Here is a 12,243-nt window from a genome sequence, read left to right as displayed (position 1 = left end):
CATGGTGTTCTGGTCTTAGCTCATGTAAGAAGTACGGATAGGAGGCTGGCTAGTTAGTTTACTTGGTAGAGCATGGTGCTGATAACACCAAAATCAAGGGTTCGGATCCCCTCACTGGCCAGTTGCCAAAAAAAAAAGTACAGATAAATATGAAGATTAATGTTTCACCTTCACACAATAACTACTGGAGAACTGGAGGCAGAACCTCACCATCTGGTTCCACATGCACGGTCTTCACCTGCTTTTTAAAAGAGGTTTCTTGGAAGAAACTAGAGATAGACCAAAAAGCAAGGGGAATATCTTTGTTTTTCTGACATGAAACTGAGTTAAGAATAACAATCCTACCTCTTTTAACAAAGTGTCATTATTGCCATATGACAATGGTCGTGCTTAATCAGTTTCAAATCCATCAGCTTAGGTTTCTTAATCATATGAACAGACACTGGTGTCTGCCTGTCGGAATTTCAGACCATTCTGGAAAGTGTCTTGGAAGGTGAAAAAGAATTCACTTCTAAAAGTTCTTAACATCTTTAAAAGTAATTTATTAGCTGGGAAGGAAACTAAGAAAAACAAACAAAAAAGAGCGAAACCTTTTTACTTTTCTGAAAAGCAAGGGAATGAAAATGGGTGAAAATATCTTTTCTAACAAAAGTTGTGCTGAACTAAGTCTTGTGCGTGCTGTTAGCAAACAAAGCTGGCCATTTGCTACAATTGGCTGCTGTGTCTTGTTAGTGAAAATGACATCTAGAAAAGAACAAAACCACTAAGTATAGGTAAATGCCTATGTCCAATGTGAATCACGTATTGTTTGTCCTGTTATTAGTAGCTTATCTTGCCTTTAGACAAACAGCCTTGAGGTTCAGTCTTGCTCTACTACTTGGTAACCATATGACTTTGGGAAAATATTTATCTCATGTCATCATATATAATCCTCATTAATTCTCATATGTAAAATATGGATAATAAGGTTGAACCATATGAAATGCTTTTTTTGAAGGTCAAAAATTATTGTACATTGGCAAGTTTATGTGATTCAACTTAATAGCTTCTATCTCATAAGAGTATTGTGAGAATTAAATGAGAAATGCATAAAATGCTTGGCACACTGTTTGGCTCATAGTAAGCACTTAATAAATGGTAGGTATAATTATTTGTAAGTGAATCACATAATTATTTTTTATCCAATAATCAAACTCCAAGTCCTATTATTTACAAACTTCTATATAGAATTTTAAGTCCAACCTATCTATTTACTAGAACACTGATATAGGTCAAATTTATTTTTCTTATAAACATTCATAGGCAGTTGTTGCTCACTAAAATGCAAAAACTATGAGACTATAATAGGTGTGTTTTAAAAAAAATCTAGCTGCTTTCACTTAGCGTACTGTTTCAGAGGCTCATCCATGTTATAGCATGTATCAGTACGTCATTCCTTTTTATTGCTGAATAATATTCTATTGCATGGCTATACCACATGTTGTTTATCCACTCATCAGTTGATGGACATTTGGGTTGTTTCCACTTTTGGGCTGTTATTAATAATGCTGTTATAAACATTTGTGTACAAAGAACACATGGTATGATTTCATTTATGTAAAATGTTCAGAATAGGCAAACCCATAGATAGAAGAAGTAGATGAGTGGTTGTCAGGGGCTGGGGGGTAAGGGAATGCGGCTGACTGCTAGTGGGTATGAGGTTTCTTTTCGGGTTGATGAAAATGTTCTAAAACTAGATAGTGGTGGTGGTTGCACAACCTCGTGGACATATCAATGACCACTGAATCGCACACATTGCAGGGATGGATTTCATGGTGTATGAAGCTACTATTAAAAAAGTGGTGAGAAACATGTCATGATATACATTCATCACATAAAGAAAGAGAGGACCTGATGATTAATGCAGTTTATTATCAGAAGGAGATACGTTCGGCCTTGAGAAAGATTATACTATGTTTCCTTTTAATTTAATTCGATTTCAAACATATTGTGCTTCATTCTTATTCTGCTCAGCATTTGTGATTGGAATTTGACTCTCAAATTATTTAAAGAGCTGAGTTGAGCTTTAGAAGGCAATAGAGACAGTGGCCAAGAGCAGATACAGATCCAAGGTAGGACAACTGTGCTGATACTGAAAATCTAATTAGGTTATCCAAGAAACCGGCTCAATTAAGAATCCAGGGGCTCTGAAAAGGAATTTTTTGCAATTCAGAAACTGGAAAAAAATCACAGAGAGGTTTATTTGCATAGACTCTCCTGCTTTGTGAGGTTTAACGTAATTGAAGTGTACTGTAATTTTCAGGAACATTACCTACAAATTGATATCAGGTGGTCTACAGCTTGGAATTAATGTGCTTCATGATAAAGATGGCAGTAATGATGTTTTAAATATTCTGGTGCTCATTGGATTTCAGTTTTGCAGGCGATTTGTAGCTCCTCTGAGTAAAATATTTATATTCAATTACAAGAGACTGATAAATAGACTCCTCTCCTTTCTAATCACTACAAAGTATTAACAGTGCTTTCTCATGGCCACTTTCTTGTAGGGAGCAAAAATTACTGCAACATTTCTTTCAAAACCACAGCAGCATCTCCTCTGGCTGTTGTTTGTTTATTTTCTTCCACTTCTATGATTTCGTGTGACACAGTCCCGCAGAAGAAGTGTTTGTGCTTGTTTTCTTTATACCTGAATTCATATTAAACACTAAATGTTAATTTGGGCACATGGCTGCTGATTTATAATATTCAACTTTAAACTATCATTATTTTCTACTTAATATTCAATTTTAAATTATTATTATTTTGTACTTATTTCCTTCTTTTAGAAAAAATGTTGAAGCCATTCTCTTTCTTAGATAATCGAAGTCCATTTTATAAATAAAAGCAAGAAATGTGCCAGTCTCCCCAAATTTACAAATTTTCTCTTCTCCCCAACCCCAAACAGAAATACACAATCTTAAGTTAAGCATAATTCACATTTTAGCCTTATTTTCCCGTTCCAGGATGTCTCAGGACAGCAATGGCACAGACACACAACCTGTCATAAGGAGTGTACTAAAATTCCCACATGCAGGGTTCTTTTATGCTGTATACAAGATTTTTAGACTCCCTGGTGTCATATCTGCTCACTTGAGAATTGGCCTCTGGTATGATTTGAATATGTCCCCCCCAAATTCAAGTGCTGGAAGCTTAATCCCCAATGCAACAGTGTTAGAAGGTGGGGCCTAATAAGAGGTGAATGAATGGATTAATGTCCTTATTGTGAGAGTAGGTTAGTTATCATGAGAGTGGGCTTGTTATAAAATCCAGTTTGGCCCCCTCTTGCTCTCTGGCTCTCATGCCTTCTTGCCCTTTTGCCTTCTGCCATGTGATAATGCAGTAAAAAGGCCCTCACCACGTGACAACACCTTGATATTGGATTTCCCATTAACAACCGTGAGCCACATAAACTTCTATTGCTTATGAATTATTCAGTCTCACGTATTCTACTATAGCAGCAGAAAACAGACTAAGACAGTTTCCCTTTACTTTTCACCAGTGGCAGACAGTTAATGCAAAACTGCTGAGAGAGATTTCAGTGCTATAGAAAATGCACAAAAATTTAGAAACTTACCTCTCCCTTCCAGGGTGTTTAATTGATATTCTGTACTTCTGTTTTTTGTTTGTTTGCTTTGTTTTTTGTTTTGTTTTTTGTTTTTATCAAGAAAGGGAGAAGAAATGGAAAAAAGTGTTACTGCAGTTTTAAAAATGGAGTGCTCTTCTGCTTTTGTGTTTCAGAGCAAAGTCTGAGTGATGTGTCTTAATGCTATTTTTGTATTTCTTTCCCTTTTACAATGCTTGTTATTTGAAACTTGACTGTCTCACTTTTTAACTTGAAAAATACAGAGCTTCAAAATGGACCCATTTAACATGTGCTAGAAATTTTTGTAATTAAAATAACAAAATTACAATGGATGCTTTTTTTATTTTTATTTTTTTTTGAGTTCCTTCTTATCTTTGGTTGTGTGAGATTTTATTAATATTTATGTTCTGGTTTGTACTTTCATCCTCAATTTAATTTTTTAACTTTAGAAATATCATATAAATATGTAGGATTATATGCTTTGGTTATCAGTGCTTTCTTTTCAGTCCTCTTTTATAATTAAATCTCCTATTCTCAATATTCAATCTGAAATAATCTGTTCTCAAACTGGCTCCTGTGGATCTCTGTGGCCTATTGTTTAATTCATTAGTTCTCACTGAGAATTTTTAAAAAGTTATTGTGTTTTCCATTATATGTTAATCATAAAAATTAAGATAAGCATAATCTGTGTCATTTGAATAACCAGCTTCTAACTCAGTCCTACCCCATGACTTCAAATACAAAGTACTTGATATTTTGGGCATGTGCATACTTTTTGGTATATTTTTGTTTTGTTGTTACTGTTGTTGTTGTTGTTGTTGTTGTTGTGTGTGTGTGTGTGTGTGTGTGTATAATTGCTTTTGTGCTAGGAATTGTGTTGGTGCTGGATAATGAGTGACAGGAATATTAAAATAGGATAGCATAAAGAGATTGACACATATCCCTTGATTCTAAGAGCCTTACTTTACATCTTCTCTGTTCAGAAGGTGGCTGTAAGTATCAATTTCTTGCTCTAGCCGGGACTTTGTGTCAAGAAGAATATTGTAGTCATTCTTCTGGCGTTCTATGTTACTCCGAGTCTGTGTCAGTTCTGCCTCTAGAAAATTTATCTTTTCCTGGAGGGTGGCCAACTGACCATGATAACGAGCATTGGTAGCCTCTACTGTTAGTTGCAAAGATTCTCTCTACGAGCACAAGAAAAAGAGGGTGTTATTTATTTGAGGACTTGACTTAAGAGGTGGATCCATTTTAATTCTAGGCAACCTCAGCCAGCCAGCTAGGATCACTAACTAGCTCTTGAGTTTTTCTTAGTTTGTCTATAGTTTTGCACCCACTGTTCTCTTGGTGTGGTACGTTGTATTATTGTTCTGAATATTTGTTACACCTCCCACCCCTTCATCAGGTCCAGCCATGTGATTTGTGGTGTGTCTCAGGAGGATTAGATTTCCTCAGCCCACTGAGAACAGGCTCTTCATGGGGCTTTCTCTGGCTAATGAAATGTGGGTGAAACTGACAAAGGCCTTTTCTGAAAAGAAGGTTTAAGAGCCATCACGTGGCCCGGCCATTGTTCTTTTCTTTCTGCCACAACACTGGCATGTCCCAGACAGGGTCTACTCCTTTAGTCTTACCCTTGGTGTGGAAATACCGTGAGTGGAGCTGCAGCCAGCCACAATGGACACAGTGCTGTTTCTGTAGGCCATGTGATTTCAGGGTTACCACAGCATAACTGATCAGGGGCTGACCAAGCTGCTTAACCTGGAATATCTCTGCTCCTATACTCCTGCTTAAAAATTTATCTCAAATTTTAAGATCTAGTTTAAATGCCACCTGCCCTGTGAAACCTTCCAGATCTACTCTTTCCTCTGCATTTGTGCAGTATGTTGCCCTTTCCTCCATTTCTATTTTTTAATTATAATCAGTTGCTCGACCTGTTTCTCTGCTGGCTCTGCAAGGTTATTTCTTCTAGGTCTTTGCGTTTCCAGAGTTCCTAAGAAGGGCATGTAGTAAACACATGCTGGATTGAGAAACAGAAATTAGATGCACTTTACCGTACTGAGACGGGACCGAAACTCTGCCTCTACGTGCTCGTAGGTGCATCTCAGCTGCTGTAGTTGAACGTCAATTCCTTCTCTCTCTTCTCTTTGCACTGTGACTTCGTGCTCCAGAATTTCAATCTAAAGTTCCAAGAATGGGGGAAGAATGAATATAGAAAGAAGGAAAGGAAATAAGTTATTTATTTCCGGAGGACAGCTTCCACGCATTTGCTCACACTTTAGAAATATGCTATTACCTGTCTCTGAAACTGTTCTTTAATTTCTTGACGGATCTTCTCGAGTGTGACTTCGTATTTCTCCCTCAAGATAGTCAGGATGACACTGAGGCTCTGGCTTGGAGCAGCATCCACCTCCACTTTGACCTCGTTGCCCAGACGCCCACGCAGGCCATCGACTTCCTATAAGAGTGAAAATTCTGATTGATTTTCGTCTGAAGCACAATCTCAGAAAAGGCTGAGCAGAAAAAATAGAAGAAGTCTTGAGGCTTTTTCATTGGGAATGAGTAAAAAAGAAAGGAAATAAAAACTTTTGTAGGGCTTATTGTGGCCCAGGTACTGCTCTAAGTCATTCAACCTGCAGAGACCTAATGAAAAGAAGTTGGGGCTCGCATCATTATCACCGTCACCTTTATGTTCACTGTCGCCACCACCACCAACTCCTCTTCCTCCTCCTGTTTCCCCTTCTTATTATTGTTAGAGCCGTTCCACCATTCCCAATACCTCTTCTGAATCGTTTCTCACCTCCTGATGCTCTTTTTTGAGGAGAACCAGCTCTTTATTCAGTTCTTCAATTTGAATCTCCAAGTCTGTTTTATAAACGGTTAGATCATCAATGACCTTATTCTGGCCCCGGAGATCGGCCTCCACTGTTAAGTGAAACGCCCTCTCGGTTTCATACCTGTGAATTAATTAGTATGCAAGGTAACTGAGTCTTTCTGAAGCCATTATAGGAGAGATAACCTAATATAATAAGACATTTTTATTTGGTATATGAGGAGATCAATTTCAATACTTTATAATGTCTCCCTTTATACATTCATGAAATGTGCATGAAAACCTAGTAATCAGATAATTTGCTCCATAATATAATCTTAGTGAATTGCAGTGATTGGTAAAAAAGATAATCTGAAATAACTTTAAAAGTTTCTAAGTTCTAGAATATATTTTAAAAAAGATTTTAGAAATTGTTCTAATTACTGTGTTAGCAGAGTTCTTATTATTGATGTTAAATGATGGTTAGTTTTACTTAATGAATATACATGGCCAATTTACTTTTTTAACTTTTAAATAGATACACACTCAGGTGAACTAACTCAGACATTCATACATTTTCCTCTACAGTCTCATATACACTCATTTTTTTTTTAAAACAGCAAACTTTAAAAAAATGATAATGCAATGGGGCACTCAGGTGCTGACAGTAAAATTGGCATCAATGAACTTTTCTGCTTTAATCTTCAGATATACTTTCCCATTTCCTTCTTTTTAATCCCCTGTAGCATTAAAATGTTACTTTTCTAGGCCACAAAGGACATTTTAGTGTTAATGCATTGTACAAATTCAGGATGAGGAAACCCCAGTGTGGAAGCAGTTTATAGGGAACAGCTCCGATCACCTGTGGAGTGATGACTACAGAGAAAATGAACACAATTTGAAGTGTATTAATTACAGATTAATACTAGCTCTTTGGTTGGTCAGACCATATCGTAAAACACTGGCATACTAGAAAGTGTCAAGACTCACCCCTTGAACTTGGGTCATACACTTACAGGCACTTAAAAGAACATGGATAACTACTGGAGAACCACTAAAGACAGACGTATGGCTCTCTTTAAATAACAGAAGGGCGCTTATGCAGAAGGGGAATTGTAAATTGCTTTGTTATTACTCCAAAGGGCAGAATTAGGTTCAGTGGGTGAAAAGGTAGACGCCAGGCTACTAAAAAAGAACATTTCAGCAACCAGAGCTAACCAAAGAGAACAGTATTAGTTAGTGGAGATGTTCAGTTACATGTTGGGTGACCAAATCTTAGGACTGTGGGAGAGAGAAGTCCATCCCTGAATGCTGGGCTGGACCAGATAGCTTCTAACATCCTTTAAGCTTCAAGATTCTGAAAAAATTTGATGGTAGTTCCTTTACCAACAATATGGAAAGCTGAGTGTCATGAAATTCTGCTAAAAGGAATTCTTTTACAGAAAGTTTTATGACAGTCTTGGAGGACCTACTTCAGTCTAAAGTCCTCAGCAGCCAGTTTAGCATTACCAACTTGCAGGAAACATTGGGCATTTTGCAGATGAGCATCTCTAATCTGGAAAAAACATGAAAAATAATGACATTTTCAACTGGACAGGAGTTTGAGATGATCGAATTTATCCTCAGGTACAACTACTATTATATCAAAGATGATGTTCATTTCAGAAATTTCCACATGACAATAGATTAGAAGAGTGACCACAAGGGTAGTTAGCATAGCAGAGTCATAAAAGGCAACTTTAGTCCCCAGGGTTTGTGATTTTACAAAAGGAGAATTTAACTCAACAGGAGTCATCAAACCTTGCTGAGTGCTTGCCTTTGATGTTGTTTCTGCACAGGACATTCCTGTTAGCCCCTCTCATCTGGGGAACTCCCAGTCTTTCTTCGCACCTCTGCTTAGACACCATTGCTTCAAGAGAGCCTTCAACGATATCCTCAAAACTGAGCTGGATTGTCTGCCTGTGCACTCGTTGCCCTCTACGGCCCTCCTGCTAGCTGTTACCTCTCTGTCGATGCCTTTGTCTATGCCTGTTTCTTCCAAAATTGCATTATGTTCACCATATTTCCCAGTGTCCAGTATGGGCACCGCACCTAGTGAGAGTCCACTAAGTACTTGCTGAATGAATGCACACTTGTTGTATATTGGGAGTTGTTAGGCACTGGGGATATCAGGACAGATAAGCCCTGTATCTTAAGAAGAGATTAACTAATGGATGAGTTCTCTAAGATGCATATAGATCAGAAGCTACTCGTAGAAGATGTTACAACAACATGTCTCTCTCAGTGGATCCAGTCCTGGAGAGGGCTGCCTTCTTATGCTGGGTCTGCCCAGCTAAATGGAACTGAAGTCTGTGCCTAAGTATTTTTTTTATTTTTTAAATTTTATTTTGTCGATATACATTGTGGTGTGCCTAAGTATTTGAGATGATCCAAGGTAGATTCAGAAACATGAATCATGAGACAGGTGTGGGGGAATGGTTGGCTTATTTTGAATGCTTTTAGTGTGAGCCTGGCAAAGATGACCTGAAAGTAGGAAGGGCAATTTAAACACCATTGTGTTACATGCCCATAGTTTCTGAAATCCCAGAGAAACTTCCCATAGAGTCTAAGTCAAATTACACCGATGTATATACAACTTGAGAAAAGAGACTTGCTGGTAAGAGGCCTTTGCTCTAAAGTAATACGAATCTTAAAATAGAAATGAAAATGAAAGGGACGCTTTTCTTCATTAGATGAGAACATTAAAGCAAAGCAAGTGCTCCGTGTCATATCTGGAATCCTCGGAGAGGAGCAAAATCTTCTGCTTTTGTTCCATGCAATTGATACAACAGAGAACTCCACCTTTCTTGGATGATGTGGAGCAGATATTGTGCTATGGTTACAGTAAATGTGAATTGGGGGCAATAGAACATTTTACTGTTGTAGAAGTAATTTCTGAATTGCTTGATGATGATAATCAGGCATTAAAGAGAGCATTTAAAAATTCAGCTATTGCTAAGACCCCCATACCCCTTCCCCCTGTTTCCACCCCGAATCACTTTATTATTTAAATCCATGATATAGTATTCTAACACTCATATTATAACATTTACAAAAATAACATGAGAAAAATCTCCAAATTGACTGGGGTTTCAAAAGTTGGTGGGGACTAGGTGAAAAACTAACAAAATTTATTATCACATAAAAAATGTTTTAGCTCTTTTCACCATAATCATTTACTATCCATTTAGCCCTAATGTGGTAGGCCATGCCAAAGATACAGACTGTAAGACTGGAGGATAAAATTTTCATACTTTATATGCAATTAGATTAAAAAATTAAAAAAAAAAAGAATGATTTAACATCATCCTATATATGATCAGGTACTTTGGCACTAAGGGTAGGTAAACAGAATACAGAATTTTTACAGCTGTAGCATTTCAGCCTAATTTGCTACACAACGTCCATTTGGACACACCTAACATATGTCCTCTTGATCTATCAAGCAGTTAAACAGCGGAGTAGAAAGCACAAGCATCATTCCTCACCTGATTTTGCAGCTCTGTGATTTGTTTGTAATATGAACTGTAGTCCCGGCCGGTGCTAGTCACGTTGGTTTGGTACCACTGTTTGATCTGAACGTCTAGACTGAAGTTGGACTGCTCCAGGGACCGCACCTTTTCTAGATAGCTTGCCAGACGGTCATTTAGGTTCTGCATGGCCATTTTCTCATTGCCAGCAAATAGGCCTCCGCAGCTGATGATAAAATCGTTCCCACAGCTCACCACGAATCTGGAGGTCGAGACGCGGGTTCCGAAGCCTCCAGCGCCTCCATAGACGCTGGGTGTAAACTCCCGGTACTGCACGCCCCATTTCCTGTATATGGACCTTCTCGTGCTGAGTGCAGCGTCCTCCAAGGAGAAACGCAGATCTCCATGGAAGCTTCTGCTACTGAAATCGTTGGGGGATCTTGGGGCGTAGCACATAGTTTCAGGATGGATGGAGCACAGTCTATTTCATGGTGGGAGTTGAGCTGGCCTTTTATTGAGTTTGCGGGAAAGAAACTCCTCCTCCATTGACATGTCACTATGCGATTGACACCACAGTCCACCTTGCCTTGCTTTTTAAAAAAATTTCCCTCATTGTGCAGCAATATGTTTAGTTTGATTCCAGAAGTTACCACTAGAGGCATTTCTTAGAGGCTTTTCTCAGGGGTGTTTCTTTTTTTTAAACAGAGGTAACAAAAGGAAACAGGAAGGTGTATTCTTTTAGCCCTTGCGCTTGCCTTGGCAGGTTTTTTAAAAGCCCAAATATACACATGAAGACTATTTAGAATCCTCATGAATAATTTAGGTATCTAAAAAGACAGATGTGGGCACATAATTGTAAGTCACACTGGCGGTAGAGGACAATGACTTATTTGTATTGATGAATTGTTCTTCAGAACCTCTGTTTTATGTTTTAATTTTTTTTCTGTTTTTCCTTTTAGTTTTAACCCTGTTTAGATATCTTATTTTATAAGACTATTAAGATATTGTACAAACACAAAACCTTGAATATTTAAAACAGGAACAAAACATTTACACATTTGGAGATGTAGTTTGGGGAAGCAGATTAAGTGAATTTAGTTGAGTGGTGGACTAGATCTTTTTTTTTTTTTTTTTTAATTCTAATGTTCTATGACTAGATAATGCATTTCAAATTTTTAGTCACTGCTTGGCTTTAGGTCCTGTTATAAAGAAACTTAAACAGCATGGTGCTTTGCACCTGGCATGGTGCATGGAGGTGTCTCTCTCTGTTGTATAAGATCAGCTCAACACCACTGTGAGAGGCTCTGCTCCACTCATCCTGAAGCCACAGTGCTCCTTCCTAGAATCCCCAGTGGATTTCACTCACAGAAGCTTCCACAGAGGCCTGATCTTGCTTGTAGGTCCTCACACTCACAGCACCAGCTGTTCCATGTGTAGGAAGCGGGGGTTGAGTGGTGCATTGGGGCTACGTCCAGCTTTTGGGGTTGGGCTGGGGGCCACTACATACGTGTTGACCTCCAGACACATGGGCACAATCTCACCAGTGGGGATCTGATTGGAGGCAGTTAATAAATGCTTGTTGAATGGAGTTCATTCATCTGTTCGCCTTCATTCAAACCCTCAGCTGAAAGTTCACACCTCCCTTGAAACATTTAAATTGCTTCCTTAATCAAGTTTATTAGAAAGGATTGGAAAAGTCACAGGGAATATCTCATTAATTCTCATCCTGATACTCTGATTGAATTGAGGCTTATCTATTAAAGCAAAAAAGCAAACACGAACAAAAAATGAAAAGCAAATTTGTAATTTGTCTTGTTTTAGTGGCTCATTTGTTGTTCTTCTAAAAGTCAGTCACCTAAAAAAAAAGATTTGATTTTTTAGAAACCAGTAGCTTTTTTACTTTTGAGTTTGAGCTTTTTTATTTCTTCAAACACCTTTCTTCCCAAATAAGCTAAAATCATATTATTTCTCTCATAAATGGTAGACTTTCAAGTGTTATGTTATGTTAGATTTTATCTCAATTATATCACAAAAGTAAAAATTGACAGATAGGTTAAGCCTACTTCATACATTTTATGGTGTATGTGTGGATGTTTTTTATATTTTTGTCCATTCATATATTCATCAGTGAATACTAACTGGTGCTCCCTACCTGTGACCGAACATGTAACAAGTAGATCTTGCTATTTATTGCAGCTATAAGTCACTTTGTTAATAGATGTCACAGCTAAAATCTGTAGCAAAAAATAACTCTTTATAAACACATGAACCATTTTCTTTTTTGTATGTATACTAAAAAAAACAAA

The 12,243-nt window shown here is 37.7% G+C and overlaps 1 protein-coding gene across 1 annotated transcript; it reads right to left on the bottom strand.

Annotated features, from left to right (window-relative positions):
- Positions 1-2,169: 2,169 nt before the first annotated feature.
- KRT20 (keratin 20) lies at positions 2,170-10,393 on the bottom strand. The gene is made up of 8 exons (XM_063113280.1): positions 9,956-10,393; positions 7,901-7,983; positions 6,417-6,573; positions 5,913-6,074; positions 5,671-5,796; positions 4,586-4,806; positions 3,614-3,651; positions 2,170-2,186 (listed from the first exon to the last, which is right to left on the bottom strand). Exons 1-8 carry the CDS (start codon positions 10,391-10,393, stop codon positions 2,170-2,172), a joined length of 1,242 nt encoding a protein of 413 aa, XP_062969350.1.
- Between the last annotated feature and the right edge of the window lie 1,850 nt (positions 10,394-12,243).

The sequence above is a fragment of the Cynocephalus volans genome, chromosome 10 (assembly GCF_027409185.1).
Source record: "Cynocephalus volans isolate mCynVol1 chromosome 10, mCynVol1.pri, whole genome shotgun sequence".
NCBI lineage: Eukaryota > Metazoa > Chordata > Mammalia > Dermoptera > Cynocephalidae > Cynocephalus > Cynocephalus volans.
This window is presented reverse-complemented; position numbering and strand designations above follow the sequence as displayed.

Coding starts and splice junctions, on each gene's coding strand:
- KRT20 (XM_063113280.1), bottom strand. CDS start 10,393: ATGTGCTACGCCCCAAGATCCCCCAACGATTTCAGTAGCAGAAGCTTC. Junction 6,574..7,900: donor GCTGAGGACTTTAGACTGAA/GTAGGTCCTCCA, acceptor ATTAATTCACAG/GTATGAAACCGAGAGGGCGT. Junction 4,807..5,670: donor TTCGGTCCCGTCTCAGTACG/GTAAAGTGCATC, acceptor TTGTGCTCGTAG/AGAGAATCTTTGCAACTAAC.